At 37.9% G+C, this 18776-nt stretch overlaps 1 protein-coding gene across 8 annotated transcripts in view; it reads right to left on the bottom strand.

The window, feature by feature from the left end:
* LEPR (leptin receptor) overlaps positions 1 to 18776 on the bottom strand; it is a 189374-nt gene that overhangs the window by 46087 nt on the left and 124511 nt on the right. For all 8 annotated transcript variants that reach the window (XM_042997492.1, XM_042997493.1, XM_042997489.1 and 5 more), the window contains 2 exons: positions 5630 to 5838; positions 930 to 1075 (listed from right to left, as the gene is read on the bottom strand). In XM_042997492.1, coding sequence (XP_042853426.1) covers positions 930 to 1075; positions 5630 to 5838 — 355 coding nt within the window. The remainder of the gene's footprint in view (positions 1 to 929; positions 1076 to 5629; positions 5839 to 18776) is intronic.

Below are 18776 nucleotides of genomic sequence, written 5' to 3'. Positions count from 1 at the left end.
ACAACCTACCATCTCCACCAGCACCCTCAAGCTCCCCTCTCCAGTTTGTTCTACCACCAAGTGCATCCTGATGCCCGTAGAACAGTTCCTAGCACCTATTAGGTACTCAATAAACACTGAAACGATGCAAAAGGGATTTGACACACTTTACACTACAAATGTATGCACTGCATGTAAACAAATATGTTGAGCAATAAAAAAAGTAAGTTTGAATTGTAAAATCAGAAAGGATTATGATCATGAATCCAAGTTTCTGTAACTGGACTTTCTATAGCCCTTTAGCCGTGTGTGCGTGCATGCGTGGAGGGAGAGGGAAGAGACGGAGAAAGATGGTAATCTATACATAAACTCTTTTTGGAAGTGGAGCTTTCTCTGGGACTAAATTCTGGGAAGAATTTGTCATACCCCTCAATATATAACATGGATCCATACATAAGAGATACTGTGCAACATCACACAATTTTTCTAAAAGCATTTTACCAAAGATGCAGACATGCTGTTCATATGGTCATTTCCTAGGCTGATCTTAAATGAAAGCAAGTATAATATTAAATTACAGCTGGTTCTGCTCCAGAAGAGCCATGTACATTTGGCAAGCAAAGGGCATTTGAGATGGGACTTGGAAAGCGCTGTATCTTCAGTTGCTTCTCGATGTTCCATTTTGTTTACTAAAATATACTTACTGGGGCACCTGAGTGGCTGCCTCCATTAAGCATCAGACTCTTGATCTCGACTCCGGGCATCTTGGCTCAGGGCATGATCTCATGTTTTCGTGAGTTCAAGCTCTACATCGGGCTCTGTGCTGACAGCGCAGAGCCTGCTTGGGACTCTTTCTCTCCTTCTCTCTCTCCCCTTCCCACATTAGGGTTGTCTCTCTCAAAATAAATAAATAAACATTAAAATTTTTTTCCAATTTAAACTATACTTACTTTTCTCATATTTGTTGAAGAATTCTCTGAATATTTCACTTGATATTGAAGTTGAAATGGTACCAATGTTGGGCTGGACCAAGAAATTTTTAAATTGCCGGTGTCTGTGATTTCCATATGTAAACCTAATGGTGGATCAGGCTTCACTTAAGGAAAAGAGAATATTTTGAAGTCAAGCAATTTTCATGATAATCATAAAATAAAGTCAAAATAAATTTTTAGCAGATCCTAATCTTTTAACTACTTAAAAGGTAACCTTAAGCAAAGGCTAATTACAGAACCAAAATATTAGGTCTCCTCCTTGTATCTTTCCATAACAATCCACACATCTTCCTTTCCTTCTCCCTAAATGGTAAAAACTGTAAATCAGTAAATGAGGTTGTTTTGATAAACGTGAATTCCTGCTGTAAAAAAGTCTGTTAACTTTATTTAACCTGGCATTCCCCAAACTTCTTTGAAGCTTCTCCCTACCACACTCACCCACTGTTTTAGTGGGTGACAAAGAAAAACAGCATTTTGCAGAGCACTACTTGGAAAATGCATACAGAGTTTTCAGGTAAAACTTCACACAAATATGCATGCAAAATTCAGCAAACCTATTAACTTTGAAATACAGTAATCTAGATGCACCAATTCAAATAACCCACAGCATGCATATTTTACATGCAATAAACATAGCATTAGCAGGCCCTGGCTTGTCACCAGAAATGGGCATAGAGTTTCATAGTCTAACAATGTGTTTAGCTTAGTAAATGATTTGAGTTCGTATGTATACGCATGTGTTTATGTATGAATATGCATTTGTGTATAGATTTTGTGTGTGTGTGTGTGTGTGTGTGTGTGTGTGTGTGTGTGTGTGTGTGTGTAGTTTTAAGCACACATAACCTTGGGACACCTGGGTGGCTCACTCAGTTAAGCATCTGACTTCAGTTCAGGTCATGATCTCACAGTTTATGAGTTCTAGTCCTGCATCAGGCTCTGTGCTAACAGCTCAGAACCCATCTCCCCTGTCTCTGTTCCTTGCTTGTGTGCTCTCTCTCTCCCAAAAACAAATAAACATTAAAAAGAAAAATTAAGAACACATAACCTTTAAATTATTTGTAGAAACAATATAAACATCTTACCATAAAAGACTGGCTAAAGAAATAATGGCTCATCCCTATAAGGGGCTCTATATAGCCATTAAAAATGATAATGGAGAAGAATATTGAACATGTTTAATATTGTTAGTATTGTAAGTTTATTGGGGGTGCCTAGGTGGCTCGGTCAGTTAAGCGTCTGACTCCTGACTTCAGCTCAGGTCATAATCTCACGGTTTGTGAGTTCGAGCCCTGCATCGGGCTCTATACTGACAGTGCAGAGCCTGCTTGTGATTCTTTCTCCCTCTCTCTGTCCCTCCCCTATTTGCTATCTCTCTCTCAAAATAAATAAAAATAAATTTTTAAAAAAGTTTATTAAACAACATCTATACTTAGATTCCTGATTTTTCTTGAAATTAACAAATAAAAGAATATTCATAAATATGTATTAAAATTAGAAAAAATGACAAAATGATGGAAAACAGATAATGAATTTGTCCTTTTTGCACATCTCTTGTGTTTTTAAGATTTTAACTAACAGAACTTACATACATAGAAATAGTCATTACATTGAAACACTGATTTGCATTTCATTTTCAAGAACTAAAATGGCACATTACTGTTTTTTAACACACTGTATTTTCTTTTCATTTTTTTAAATGTTTTTATTTATTTTTGAAGGAGAGAGACAGAGACAGAGCATGAGCAGGGGAGGACCAGAGAGAGAGGGAGACACAGAATCCAAAGCAGGCTCCAGGCTCAGAGCTGTCAGCACAGAGCCTGACACGGGGCTTGAACTCACAAACCATGAGATCATGACCTGAGCCAAAGTCAGACACTCAACCAACTGAGCCACCCAGGCGTCCCTTAACACACTGTATTTTCAAGAATTTAGACATAGTTTTTCTCTTTTCCTTGAATCAAAATTAATAAAGTTTTTACTTTATGTGACATATTACAAATTTTAGTTATTTTAAAGCAGGGACAGATAAACACTAAAGTCTAGAAACAATAGGTGAAACTCACTGAGTTCTCATGACCAAAAAGAAAACAAAACAAAGCCATCAAACGAAGAGAAATCAGAAAGTTATAAACTATTGTACACTTCCTGCCTGTATAGATATATTCCTTAGTATTAGAAATCTAAAAATAAATCTTTCCCTGAACCACCTATGTCCCCAGTCTTAGATATACTGCCACCTACCTGCTTCTTTCACAACAATATCTCTTGGAAGCATTGGCACCACTCATTCCGCCCACTTTGTGTCCCATCTTCCTAACCAACCTACTCTGATCAGGTCTACCCCCGTACCAGTCCACTGAAAGCGCTCTCTCTTATCAAGATCACCACCCTTTTCCAAATCCAGTATCAGCTGTCTGATCCATTTCACTCCACCTCTCAGTGGCATTCCACATATCTGCTCACTGTTCCTGCATGGTTCCAGGCCACCATGTTCTTTTACTCCTTCTTTCCCTCTGACTGCCTCAGTCTTTCCCTGGCTGAACTCTAAGTGGCTGATCTTATTCAATCCCATAAACATCTATACACCAAATACTCCTGTATATATCTCCCTTGAACTCTAGGATCATATGCCCAAATGCCTACGCAGCATCTCTTGGGTATCTATAAGCATCTCAAAATTAATGTGTCACACCTGATCCTCCCCAAATCTCCCCATCCCAGTACATGGTACCACTATTCACTGGCATGCTCTGGTCCTAGCCTGAGTGTTATCCTTGGCTCTTCTCTTTCCTTCGTACCAAATCCACTAGAAATCTCAGATAGCACCATCTCCCAAATAAATTCCAACTATGACCACTTCTTTCTTCTCCATTGCTACATCCCTAAACCAACTAGATCATTCCAATAACCTCCTATCTGAGCCCTCTGATTCCACTCTTGCAACTATCCTTCCTCTTTTCCCCATCAACTTTCTTCTCCACATGCAGAGCAAATTTTAAACATGCACACAGACACACATACCTGACCATATCACTCTCCTAGTTCAAAAGCTTCCAGTGCAATTAGGATAAAATCCAACTCTGTAACTCTGGCCTACGATATGAACCCAATAACTCTCCGACCACATCTCCAGATACTCCCTTACCTCATTCAGTCCAAACATAGAGGCCTTTTCTTTGGTTCCTCCAACTGCCAAGCTCATTCCATCTCAGAGGTTTCATGGGTGCTATTTTTCCTGCATGGAGCACCTTTCGCTCTGGATTTTTACAGTTTTTTCTCTTTCATTTAGCCCAACTGCTATCTCCCAAAACAGGTCTTCTTTGATCTCCATAGCTAAAATAATAGTCACTATACCTGACACTCTCCATCTCTTACTTCTTTTATGGAACTTAAAATTTTGGGACATTATCATATATGCCCAAGCATACGGAAAGATTTTTTTTCTCAAAAATCATTACTGAAAAAAAAAACAAAACTCTTTTTAAGTTTCTTATAAAGTCTATCATAGAACTTCATCTTAACTTTTATTTTTTTTTTAAATATGCAATTCAATTCTGGCTCCAGGTGCTTCTAAAAATCACCTGAGAGAATTAGTTTTAAAAAGAGAACATAACAGTATTTTATAAATATTATGTATATTTTTTCCTGTGGTATAATTTCATGATGGAATTGTTCAGGCGTCATCATAATTATGTTGTAGAGACCAAAAATATATCCCTAGAAGACAAATTATTTGAAAGTCCTAATGTTAAAATATGATGTCAATGCATTCATATGTCATATGTCATATGCAAATCTGCATATGCAGATGTCATGCTCAGTAACTTAGAAAGAAATGAAGGTGAGGCTATGTGAAAAACCGTGTGAGATGCCTGGAAAAGTGGCTCTTGTGATGTCAAAAACAATGATGCAATGATGCATGTAAGAAGTTTGTATACAATGCTTTCAAGAAATACAAGTGGAAAATAGTAACACTGTTACATTACATATTATATATAATATACGTACAAACAAAACTGAGTTAATAAACACATTAAGTGAACACTTGCCTATCTTATTCACATTTGTAATTATATGTTCAAGTGGATCAAAAGAAACTTTGGGAATCTCTGCACTAAAAATCTGGGCCATAACCTATTACTTGAGTTTTTCTTATAATCAGATTTGTACAGCAAATTATTTAGTTGTTTACTTTTTTACTATCCCTGTCTGCTTAATATTCTCTCTGGTCTATGAGGCAGAAACTTTGTCTCATTCACCATTGTTTCCCCAGCTCCTAGGTCAGTGGCTGACACATATGAGCCTCTGAGAAATATTTATTGAAGGAAGAAATCCAGGTAAAAAACAAGCTTCTGATTATCTTTGGAAATTATTATCTGATAAGTGAAAACAGGAATAACCAAACGACACGTATCCATTGCACAGATCCAGGATTTAAGAAAAAATGTTTTTAAGAAAGAATTTAACAACTGCAGAGATATCTATATTGTGCTTAAAACATTCTAGAAGCTACTCTTAATAGTTCCTTATACCACATTTAACCATACTTACAGCTCGAAAGCAAGATAAACTATTGAAAAAAAACATTTTGTGAGCAATTTTTAACCTGCTTGTGTGACTGATGTTTAGATCTATTATCTCTTTTATACACAACTTACCAACATTTATGGGCTGAACTGACATCATAGGTGACTGAAAAATTACTGCACCAGACGTGATTTTGAAATACATAAGAAGAGTGTGGTTGAGTTTGGCTGTGGGCACAGGCACATGGCATTCACAGCTGTCACGAACACTGCAGTTACACTGAACAGTCAGAAAACTGCCCTTCTGGGGGACCGGAAGGGACTCTTCTAACACTTCAGGCCTATGTGAAAAAAGAAGAGATAAATATTAGTGTAGATGTGGCATGTATTGGATTTACTTAAAATGTATGACAAAAACTTCTGCGCATCCAGCTTAAAAGGCATCTAGGGAAAAACAAAGGATGCATTATATCAGAGATACAAACATAAGAGTTAAAGCAGGTTAGCCATTAGAAAGAATATCAGCACAGGCGCACCTAGCTGGCTCCATCAGTAGGACATGTGACTCTGGATCTTGGAATTGTAAGTTCGAGCCCCATGTTGGGTATAGAGATGACTTAAAAATAATAAAAAATCTTAAAAGAAATAATACCAGCAACAAGGTACTGAAGCAATAGTGAAGTACCAAAAAGGAAAGAGAAACTGTGATCCTAAAACTCTATATCCAGAGAAAATATCTTTCAAAATAAACATGAAATAAAGGTTTTTTTCAAGCATACCAAAACTGAAAGAATTTGTCACCCATCAGGTGTGTATTATAAAAGCTGCCAAAGAAAATCCATCAGGCAAAAGAAAATGATAGCAGATGGAAGACAGGTTCCACACAAAGAAATGAAAATAACTTTAAAAGGGTATTTACTTGGGAATGCAAGCTGGTGCAGCCGCTCTGGAAAACAGTATGGAGGTTCCTCAAAAAACTAAAAATAGAACTACCCTATGACCCAGCAATTGCACTACTAGGCATCTATCCATGGGATACAGGTGTGCTGTTTCGAAGGGACACATGCACCCCCATGTTTATAGCAGCACTATCAACAATAGCCAAAGTATGGAAAGAGCCCAAATGTCCATCGATGGATGAGTGGATAAAGAAGATGTGGTATATACATACAATGGAGTATTACTCGGCAATCAAAAAGAATGAAATCTTGCCATTTGCAACTACATGGATCGAACTAGAGGGTATTTTGCTAAGCGAAATTAGTCAGAGAAAGACAAGTATCATATGACTTCACTCATATGAGTACTTTAAGAGACAAAACGGATGAACATAAGGGAAGGGAAACAAAAAGAATATAAAAACAGGGAGGGGGACAAAGCATAAGAGACTCATGAATATGGAGAACAAACTGAGGGTTACTGGAGGGATTGTGGGGGGGGGGGTGAGCTAAATGGGTAAGGGGCACGAAGGTAATCTACTCCTGAAATCATTGTTGCACTATATGCTAACTAATTTGGATGTAAATTTTTAAAAATTAAAATTAAAATTAAAAAAATATAAATAATAAATATGGAGAACTGAGGGTTACTGGAGGGGTTGTCAGAGGGGGGATGGGCTAAATGGGTAAGGGGCACTAAGGAATCTACTCCTTAAATCATTGTTTCACTATATGCTAACTAATTTGGATGTAAATTTAAAAAAATAAAAAAATAAAATTCAAAAAAAAAGTAATGTGGAGAAAGTTAAAATGGGATTTTTTAAAAGCCTATACACATTTATTTTTGTTCTGTACTGAAAATAAAGACAAGGAGAATCCTTTCAAGATCAAGTAATGAAAATTCTCTAGTTTTTAGAGCCTCTACTCCTTTACCATAGTTTTCCAAAAAAAATTTAATACTTATTTTAGGATCAATACTTTGTCCAAACTAATATAAGGAGGATTCTGGGGGATGAAGTTTAGAATTAGCAAAAATAAGAAGGGTTTATATTTTTCCAAGAAAATAGAAAAAAAAATCACTGGAAAACAGATTCTTGAATTTTTTCAGTTATTCTAAAATGTCTTGTCTGTGGAAACTATCCAGTTTTCAAAACAACATTATCCTCAGATCTTTGTAACTACAGCGTATTTATTAAATCATGATTTTTTGAAAAAGGGTATTTACTGACTGCTTAAAGCAAAAATAATAACCATGTAGTGTAAGGTTTATAACAGACAGAAGTAAAACATATGACATTGGCTCCAAGCTTGGGAGTGCGGGACATAATGTAAGTATGCAGTTGTAATGTTCTCATGCTACACATGAAGTGGTATAATATTCCTCGGAGGTACATAAGTTAGACCGTGATGAGTTAAAAACCTGTATTACAAATCCTAAAGCAACCACTAAAATAACAAAACAAGAAGTTATAGCTTTGGAATCACAATGGTCAAGTCAATAGAGTATTAGTATAGAGAAAAATAGATGAATGGAACAGAATAGAGACGAAGACCTATATGGACAACCAGCTTTCTAGAGAGGTACAAAAGCAGGTCTGTGGAGAAGGGTGGTGAGCAATGGGACATCTATACGCAAAACAAAACAGATTTCAATCTCTACTCACACCAGATTCAAAAATTAATTCAAAATGGGTCATCAATTCAAATATAAAATCTAAAGCTATAAAACGTCTAGAAGAGAACACGGGAAAAAAAATTTGTGACCTTGGGTAAGGTAACATGTCCTTAGATGCAACACCAAAAGCATGATCCATAAAAGAACAAATTCAGATTGGACTCTTCTCAAGGTTGAAAACTCCTCTGAAAGAGAGACACTATGAAACAACAAAAAGACAAGCCACAGACTGAGAGAATACATTTCCCAATCATCTATCTAATAAAGCACTTGTCTCCAAAAGATATAAAGATCTCTCAAAACTCAATAATAATAATAGGGGCTCCTGGGTGACTCAGTTGGTTAAGCGTCAAACTCTTGGTGTCTGTTCAGGTTATGATCTCATGGTTCGTGGGTTCAAGCACCATGATGGGATCCACCTGCTGGGGATTCTCTCTCTCTCTCTCTCTCTCTCTCTCCTTCTTTCTCTGCCCCTCCCCTGCTCTCACTCTCTGTGCGTCTCTCTGAAAATAAACTTTTTTTAAAAGGTTAAAAAAAACCTTGCAAATGGGGAGAGAGTATTAATATTTAGACATGATCACTGCCTTCAGAAATCTTGCAGCCCTTTTGGAGGGAAAAACTGTAAGTGATAAATATGCAAATTCAGTGCAGGAAAGCAATGCTTTAGAAACTCTGCTAACTAGCACATACCTGAAAATTCAGATATAAACACAACATGAAAGAAATGGGCCCGAATCGTTCGTACATATACCCCTAGTATTAAATGTTGTGAATTATGATAGATTTTCATGTTTCCTGAGATAGACTTTAGTATTACTTTAGACCTAAAAGAAATCAATCAAGAAACAACATTTCCAGGCCTTTTAAGGTGCAAATCAGTCTATTGGGTGCTGTGTAAGGGATAATCTTATTGTGGGAAGCACACTAAATTAAACTGAGACCTAAAATTAAGTCCTGTTTGCTTATGAGCCATAGTCAGAGAGTTCCTTTTGTGAGCTTTGGTTTTCACAATCAGTAAAACAGAGAAAAATGCCTGCACTACTCACCTTTACAAGGCTATTGTAAGTATTAAAGAGGATAACATAAAAGGATTTTTGAAAACTTTAAAGTGCTATATACCCATAAGATACCATTTTGGGTTTTTTTTAATATGAAATTTATTGTCAAATTGGTTTCCATACAACACCCAGTGCTCATCCCAACAGGTGCCCTCCTCAATGCCCATCACCCACTTTCCCCTCCCTCCCACCCCCCATCAACCCTCAGTTTATTCTCAGTTTTTAAGAGACTCTTATTGTTTCCCTCCTTCCCTCTCTGTCCCCCATGGTCTTCTGTCAAGTTTCTCAGGATCTACATAAGAGTAAAAACATATGGTATCTGTCTTTCTCTGTATGACTAATTTCACTTAGCATAACACTCTCCAGTTCCATCTACATTGCTACATAAGGCCATAATTCATTCTTTCTCATTGCCAAGTAGTATTCCATTTTATATATATAAACCACATCTTCTTTCTCCATTCATCCATTGATGGACATTTAGGCCCTTTCCATTATTTGGCTATTGTTGCAGGTGCTACTATAAACATTGGGTTGCAAGTGCCCCTATGCATCAGCACTCCTGTATCCCTTGGGTCAATTCCTAGCAGTGCTATTGCTGGGTCATAGGGTAGATCTATTTTTAATTTTTTGAGAAACCTCTACACTGTTTTCTAGAGTGGCTGTACCAGTTTGCATTCCCACAAGCAGTGCAAGAGGGTTCCCGTTTCTCCACATCCTCGCCAGCATCTATAGTCTCCTGAATTGTTCATTTTAGCCACTCTGACTGGCATGAGGAGATATCTGAGTGTGGTTTTGATTTGTATTTCCCTGATGAGGAGTGACATTGAGCATCTTTTCATGTGCCTGTTGGCCATCTGGATGTCTTCTTTAGAGAAGTGTCTATTCATGTCTTCTGCCCATTTCTTCACTGGATTATTTGTTTTTTGGGTGTGGAGTTTGGTGAGTTCTTTATAGATTTTGGATACTAGCCCTTTGTTCAATATGTCATTTGCAAATATCTTTTCCCATTCCATTGGCTGCCTTTTAGTTTTGTTGATCGTTTCCTTCGCAGTGCAGAAGCTTTTTAATTCATGAGGTCCCAAAAGTCCATTTTTGCTTTTAATTCCCTTGCCTTTGGAGATGTGTCAAGTAAGAAACTGCTATGGCTGAGGTCAGAGAAATTTTTTCCTGCTTTCTCTTCTAGGGTTTTGATGGTTTCCTGCCTCACATTCAGGTCCTTTATCCATTTTGAATTTATTTTTGTGAATGGTGTAAGAGAGTGGTCTAGTTTCATTCTTCTGCATGTTGCTATCCCGTTCTCCCAGCACCATTGGTTACAGAGACTGTCTTTTTCCATTGGATATTCTTTCCTGCTTTGTCAAAGATTAGTTGGCCATGCTTTTGTGAGTCCAATTCTGGAGTCTTTATTCTATTCCATCGGTCTATGTGTCTGTTTTTGTGCCAAAACCATGCTGTCTTGATGACTACAGCTTTGTAGTAGAGGCTCAAGTCTGGGATTGTGATGCCTCCCACTTTGGTTTTCTTCTTCAATATTACTTTGGCTATTCGGGGTCTTCTGTGGTTCCATACAAATTTTAGGATTGCTTGTTCTAGCTTCAAGAAGAATGTTGGTGCAATTTTGATTGGGATTGCATTGAATGTGTAGATAGCTTTGGGTAGTATTGACATTTTAACAATATTTATTCTTCCAATTCATGAGCATGGAATGTTTTTCCATTTCTTCGTATCTTCTCCAATTTCTTCATAAGCTTTCTATAGTTTTCAGCATACAGATCTTTTACATCTTTGGTTAGGTTTATTCCTAGGTATTTTATGCTTCTTGGTGCAATTGTGAATGGGATCAGTTTCTTTATATTCTTTCTGTTGTTTCATTATTAGTGTATAAGAATGCAACTGATTTCTATACATTGATTTTGTATCCTGCAACTTTGCTGAATTCCTGTATCAGTTCTAGCTGATTTTTGGTGGAGTCTATTGGGTTTTCCATGTAGAGTATCATGTCATCTGCAAAAGTGAAAGCTTGACTTCATCTTTGCCAATTTGGATGCCTTTGATTTCCTTTTGTTGTCTGATTGCTGATGCTAAAACTTCCAACACTATGTTAAACAACAGCTGTAAGAGTGGACATCCCTGTTGTGTTCCTGATCTCAGGGGGAAAGCTTTCAGTTTTTCCCCATTGAGGATGATGTTAGCTGTGGGCTTTTCATAAATGGCTTTTATGATCTTTAAGTATGTTCCTTCTATCCTGACTTTCTCGAGGGTTTTTATTAAGAAAGGATGCTGAATTTTGTCAAATGCTTTTTCTGCATCGATTGACAGGATCACATGGTTCTTATCTTTTCTTTTTTTAATGCGATGTATCACATTGATTGATTTGCAAATATTGAACCAGCGCTGCATCCCAGGAATGAATCCCACTTGATCATGGTGAATAATTCTTTTTATATGTTGTTAAATTTGATTTGCTAGTATCTTGTCTAGAATTTTTGCATCCATATTCATCAGGGACATTGGCTTGTAGTTCTCTTTTTTTGCTGGGTCTCTGGTTTAGGAATCAAAGTAATGCTGGCTTCATAGAATGAGTCTGGAAGTTTTCCTTCCCGTTCTATTTTTTGGAACAGCTTGAGACAGATAGGTATTCTATGTCTCATAGAATTCCCCAGGGAAGTCATCTGGTCCTGGACTCTTATTTGTTGGGAGATTTTTGATAACTGATTCAACTTCTTCACTGGTTATGGGTCTGTTCAAATTTTCTATTTCTTCCTGTTTGAGTTTTGGAAGTGTGTGGGTGCTTAGGAATTTGTCCATTTCTTCCAGGTTGTCCAGTTTATTGGCGTATAATTTTTCATAGTATTTCCTGATAATTGCTTGTACTTCTGAGGGATTAGTTATAATAATTCCATTTTCATTCATGATTTTATCTATTTGGGTCCTCTCCCCTTTCTTTTTGAGAAGCCTGACTACAGGTTTATCAATTTTGTTTATTTTTTCAAAAAACCAACTCTTGGTTTCATTGACCTGCTCTACTGGTTTTTTTTAGATTCTATATTGTTTATTTCTGCTCTGATCTTGATTATTTCTCTTCTTCTGCTGGGTTTGGGGTGTCTTTGCTGCTCTGCTTCTATTTCCTTTAGGTGTGCTATTAGATTTTGTATTTGGGATTTTTCTTGTTTCTTGAGATAGGCCTGGATTGCAATGTATTTTCCTCTCAGGACTGCCTTCACTGCATCCCAAAGCATTTGGATTGCTGTATTTTCATTTTTGTTTGTTTCCATATATTTTTTAATTTCTTCTCTAATTGCCTGGTTGACCCATTCATTCTTCAGTAGGGTGTTCTTTAACCTCCATGCTTTTGGAGGTTTTCCAGACTTTTTCCTGTGGTTGATTTCAAGCTTCATAGCATTCTGGTCTGAAAGTATGCATGGTATGATTTCAATTCTTGTATACTTATGAAGGGCTGTTTTGTGACCCAGAATGTGATCTATCTTGGAGAATGTTCCATGTGCACTCGAGAAGAAAGTATATTCTGTTGCTTTGGGATGCAGAGTTCTAAATATATCTGTCAAGTCCATCTGTTCCAATGTATCATTCAGAGCCTTTGTTTCTTTATTGACCATGTGTCTATATGATCTATCCATTTCTGTAAGTGGGGTGTTAAAATCCCCTGCAATTACCACATTCTTATCAATAACGTTGCTTATGTTTGTAATTGTTTTAAATATCTGGGGGCTCCTGTATTCAGTGCATAGACATTTATAATTGTTAGCTCTTCCTGATGGATAGACCCTGTAATTATTATATAATGTCCTTCTTCATCTCTTGTTACAGCCTTTAATTTAAAGTCTAGTTTGTCTGATATAAGTATGGCTACTCCAGCTCTCTTTTGACTTCCAGTGGCATGATAAATAGTTCTCCATCCCCTCACTCTCAATCTAAAGGTGTCCTCAGGTCTAAAATGAGTCTCTTGTAGACAGCAAATAGATGGGTCTTATTTTTTTCTCCATTCTGATACCCTATGTCTTTTGGTTGGCGCATTTAGTCCATTTACATTCAGTGTTATTATAGAAAGATATTAGAGTCATTGTGATGTCTGTAGGTTTCATGCTTGCAGCAATGTCTCTGGTACTTTGTCTCACAGGATCTCCTTCAGGATCTCTTGTAGGGCTGGTTTAGTGGTGATGAATTCCTTCAGTTTTTGTTTGTTTGGGAAGACCTTTATCTCTCCTTCTATTCCAAATGACAGATTTGCTGGGTAAAGGATTCTTGGCTGCATATTTTTTCTGTTCATCACATTGAAGATTTCCTGCCATTCCTTTTTGGCCTGCCAAGTTTCAGTAGAGAGATCCGTCACGAGTCTTATCGGTCTCCCTTTATGTGTTAGAGCACGTTTATCCCTAGCTGCTTTCAGAATTTTCTCTTTATCCTTGTATTTTGCCAGTTTCGTTATGATATGTCATGCAGAAGATCGATTCAAGTTACATCTGAAGGGAGTTCTCTGTGCCTCTTGGATTTCAGTGCCTTTTTCCTTCCCCAGATCAGGGAAGTTGTCAGCTATTATTTCTTCAAGTACACCTTCAACACCTTTCCCTCTCTCTTCCTCCTCTGGAATACCAATTATGCATAGATTATTTCTCTTTAGTGCATCACTTAGTTCTCTGTTTTTCCCCTCATACTCCTGGATTTTTTTATCTCTCTTTTTCTCAGCTTCCTCTTTTTCTCAGCTTCCTCTTTTTCCATAATTTTATCTTCTAGTTCACCTGTTCTCTCCTCTGCCTCTTCAATCCGAGCTGTGGTTGTCTCCATTTTATTTTGCAGCTCATTTATAGCATTTTTTAGCTCCTCCTGGCTGTTCCTTAGTCCCTTGATCTCTGTAGCAATAGATTCTCTGCTGTCCTCTATACTGTTTTCAAGCCCAGGGGTTAATTTTATGACTATTATTCTAAATTCACTTTCTGTTATATTGTTTAAATCCTTTTTGATCCGTTTGTTAGCTGTTGTTATTTTCTGGAGATTCTTTTGAGGGGAATTCTTCCATTTTGTCATTTTGGATAGTCCCTGGAGTGGTGTGAAACTGCGGGGCACTTCCCCTGTGCTGTCTTGAATAACTTGTGTTAGTGGGCGGGGCCACAGTCAGACCTGATGTCTGCCCCCAGCCCACTGCTGGGGCCACAGTCAGGCTGGTGTGTGCCTTCTCTTCCCCTCTCCTAGGGGTGGGATTCACTGTGGGGTGCCGTGGCCTGTCTGGGCTACTTGCACACTGCTAGGCTTGTGGTGCTGGGGATCTGGCGTATTAGCTGGGGTGGATCGGCAAGGTGCACAGCGGCAGGAGGGGCAGGCTCAGCTCACTTTTTCTTCGGTGATCCACTTCAGGAGGGGCTCTGCGGCACCGGGAGTGAGTCAGACCCTCCGCCAGAGGGATGGATCCGCAGAAGCACAGTGTTGGGTGTTTGTGTGGTGCAAGCAAGTTCCCTGGCAGGAACTGGTTCCCTTTGGGATTTTGGCTGGGGGATGGGCGAGGGAGATGGCGCTGGCGAGCGCCTTTGTTCCCTGCCAAGCTGAGCTCTGTTGTCCGGGGCTCAACAACTCTCCCTCCCTTTGTCCTCTAGCCCTCCCGATCTCCGAGCAGAGCTGTTAGCTTATAACCTTCCAGATGTTAAATCCCGCTTGCTGTCTGAACACACTCCATCCGCCCCCTCCGCTTTTGCAAGCCAGACTCAGGGGCTCTGCTTTGCCGGCGGGCTGCCCCTCTGCCCTGGCTCCCTCCCACCAGTCCGTGGAGCGCACACCGCCTCTCCACCCTTCCTACCCTCTTCCGTGGGCCTCTCGTCTACGCTTGGCTCCAGAGAATCTGTTCTGCTAGCCTTCTGGTGGTTTTCTGGGTTATTTAGGCAGGTATGGGTGGAATCTAAGTGATCAGCAGGACACGGTGAGCCCAGCATCCTCCTACACCACCATCTTCCTCCGGCACTTGCTCGCAACAAATTCATTATTTTTTTAAAAAAGCATTTCCATTCAGAAATTTCCCAAACTACCACAACAGATAACCCCATCATGAAACTCTAAAAATCAATCTAAAACTAATTCTCAAAGTGTTCTATACAGGGGTGAGAAAACTACAGCCCACAGGCCAAATAAACTTGTTTTCTGTACAGCTTGTGAACTAAGAATGGTTTCTTACATTTTCAGAAGGTAAAAAAAAAAACAAACAAACAAACAAACAAAGAGGAAGAGTGTCCTGTGATACAAGGAAATTGCATAAAATTCAAATTTCAATGTCCATTAACATTCTCAAGTTTATTCATTTATATATTTACATATGGCTACAAGGTTGTGATAGGGACAGTATGGACCACAAAGTCTAAAATATTTGCTATCTGGGGGTGCTTGGGTGGCTCAGTTGGTTAAGTGTCCAACTTCGGCTCAGGTCATGATCTCACAGTTCGTGAGTTCCAGCCCCATGTTGGGCTCTGTGCTGACAGCTCAGAGCCTGGAGTCTGTTTCAGATTCTGTGTCTCCCTCTCTCCCTGTCCTTCCCCCATTCATGCTCTGTCTGTCTCTGTCTCTGTCTCTCTCTCTCAAAAATAAATAAATATTAAAAAAAATTTTTTTTTAAATATTTGCTATCTGGCCCTTAAAGAAAACATTTTTCAATCCCAGCTATTGGCCAAAAACATTTTGTACTCCTTACTGCTGGGTACTTGAAAGGCAAAGGACACAAAAATAAAGAATCCACATTAAATATATCATCAAATTTCATTATATAGCACATTTACAATTGACATAAAAACAGCTTGAGGATCACGATCTAATTCAACTTCTCAAAGAAAAAGTAAGTAAGAAACTGAGTAAGTAAGAAACTGAGGCTTGGAGACCATACAGACCTGAAACTCATTTGAAGCCTATGCTTACATGCTCACTGCTCACTTCATTATGCCCAACATATCTTATTATCACAGGAGACATTTCACTGCTACTGTTGCCATTTTATTTAGGGGATTCATAGAGACATCGGTAGCCACAACTAAAAACTTATTATAATCTGAATCATCTCAATATTTCTATAGATCAGAACTTTAAAGAATTAGAGAATTATTTCAAATTACTTTTTCCATGAGGAAAACATTAGATAGTTCTCATATGTGTGAGAGCATAAGCTTTTCAAAGTTTGTGTGAAACCTGGAATACATGAGCCTTGTTATTGTCAAAGCCTTTGTTATTTGTCAAAGTCAGCATAAGAACTTCTTTTACCTTCCAAAAGAAGTTTGAAGTTATTTGTGAACACCAAACAACACTCTAAATTTTGATCATTTTAATGTATAAGGATTAAAATGATGATCAAATTTTTAAAGTAAGAAAGAGATACTTTGGCTTAAAATAACCAAAACTTAATAATTTCTGAAATCCTTGAAAACTTTTTATGCAGCAAAATATCTTATATCTTGCCAATACACACATAAATTCAGTGCCACTATTTATTTAATCTCTGTATGTGAGTAAACTTTACTTAGAAGTGAAAATAGTAAAAAAAAAAATTTTTTTCTCAAATTTTACATTTGGCTACTTTGCAAATTTCATCACTTGGGCAATTTTTCTACTCAGAAGTTAGATATACAAATATTTATTACTGAAATTTCATTCTGGTAGTCGCAGTGGTTTACAGAGAACACATTCTGTCCTCTGACCTTCTGGCAAATTATTCATTCCCAGAATTACTTTTCCATGAATATATTAAAACTTCTCTAAGCAATGATCTCCACTAAGTTACTACAGAAATAGCATCAAATGGTGCCATACAAGTTCCTGACTGTGACATAAACTGAGAGCAAACTACACTAGACAAACCAATACATAGGAATTGTTTAAAACAGTATTACTTTTCTATATCATTTGAACAGGTCACTTTAAATCTATACAAATTTTACCAAATCTATACAAATGTTACCCAAAAACTCTACTTTGCCAATCCCCAAAATTTCAAAGACCAGGTTAGTGTTCCAGACTGGTCTCGTCATCATAATCACCTGGACACTTGTTAACACTAGATTCCTAGACCCTCCATGAAGAAGTCAGTAGGTCTGGTGCTAAAGAATCTGTTTTCAAGAAGTCATAGATCAGTGGTTCTCAAAGTTTAGTCCCAAACCAGTAGCATCAGTATCACCTGGAACTTGATAGAAATGCAAATAACTGGTTCCACTTTATATCTTGTGAATCAGCTCCAAGTGAGAAGTAATGGCCTAGATAAATCTCATCAAGGAGACAAGTTTAAGAAGCATTTTGTAAAACATGAAGTATTCTTCAAATGTAAGATAGTGCCAAACAAATGGAAAATCAACAAGGATAAAAGAGACGAAGAAAAAAGAAAAAGAAAAAGAAGACTGAAAACAAAAACAAATGAACCTTAATGTATATCAAATTAACAATACAACCATGTGGGTAGAGGGGGAGGGATATCCTAATTAACTTTGGAACACAGTATTTTGACCTTGTAACCCTTTGCCTTAGCACAGGCAAAATGAGTGTAAACAAATACTAGCAACTCTAGTTAGCATGCTTGTTTTTCACAGTGGTATAGGTTACCAATTCCAAAACTACTTTACATGTATTCCACGACTGAGCAAATGGGTTATATACTGTGGGAAATGGAAGCCAGGTTTCTTACTGGTGGAAGAAAGAGAAGAAAGAAGGGCAAGGAAGGGAGAGGGAAGGGAAGACAAGGAGTGAAGAAAGGAAAAAAGGAAAAAGGAAGACTAGAATGTATCCTATGGTTTGGGGCTAAAATGGGAGATATTAGGGGCACCTGGATGGCTCAGTCAGTTAAGCGTCCAACTCTTAGTTTTGGCTCAGGTCATGATCTCAAGGTTCATGAGTTCAAGCCCCACATCTGGCTCTACGCTGAAGGTGAAAAGTCTGCTTGAGATTCTCTCTCTCCCTCTCTCTCTCCCCCTCCCCTGCTGATACACTCCCACTCTCTAAATAAATAAATAAACAAACTTTAAAAAGTAATAAAATGGGAAATGTTAGTATGAATACCTACTCTTAATATATGTATATACAGATACAGAAATATAGATTTGTGTATATTATATATAAACCTTGCATATATTGTGTACATACATACATGTATCCAGTACATACATACACGTATCTGAGAAGGCCCAGATGTTTCAACAATGCCACTCAAGTAACAAGGAGCATCTAGCTCCCAGATACTGCTTTGTAAATACCATTCTCCAATAAAAAGGAAGCAGGGCTCCTTGGAGAAATGGCTGACTCCAGTGTTACGGCAAGGAAAGTATAAAATCAACCTGAAACATCCTGTAGCACTAAAGAGTAAGGAAGTCCTCAAAAAAAAAAAAAAAAAAAAAAAGGTGGGACACATCAAAATGACACAGGGGCCAGCTTCAATAAGTTCCCAGTGGTCAAATATGGGGCAATTTGACCAATAATATAAAAAATGAAAATAACTGATTATAGCTTATAAAATAAAATGAGAATCCATGAGGGGTGCTGGGATGGTTCAATAGACTGAGCATCTAACTCTTGATTTTCATTCAGGTCATGATCTCATAGTTCATGAGTTCAAGTCCTATGTTGGGCTCTGCACT

The sequence above is a fragment of the Panthera tigris genome, chromosome C1 (assembly GCF_018350195.1).
Source record: "Panthera tigris isolate Pti1 chromosome C1, P.tigris_Pti1_mat1.1, whole genome shotgun sequence".
NCBI lineage: Eukaryota > Metazoa > Chordata > Mammalia > Carnivora > Felidae > Panthera > Panthera tigris.
This window is presented reverse-complemented; position numbering and strand designations above follow the sequence as displayed.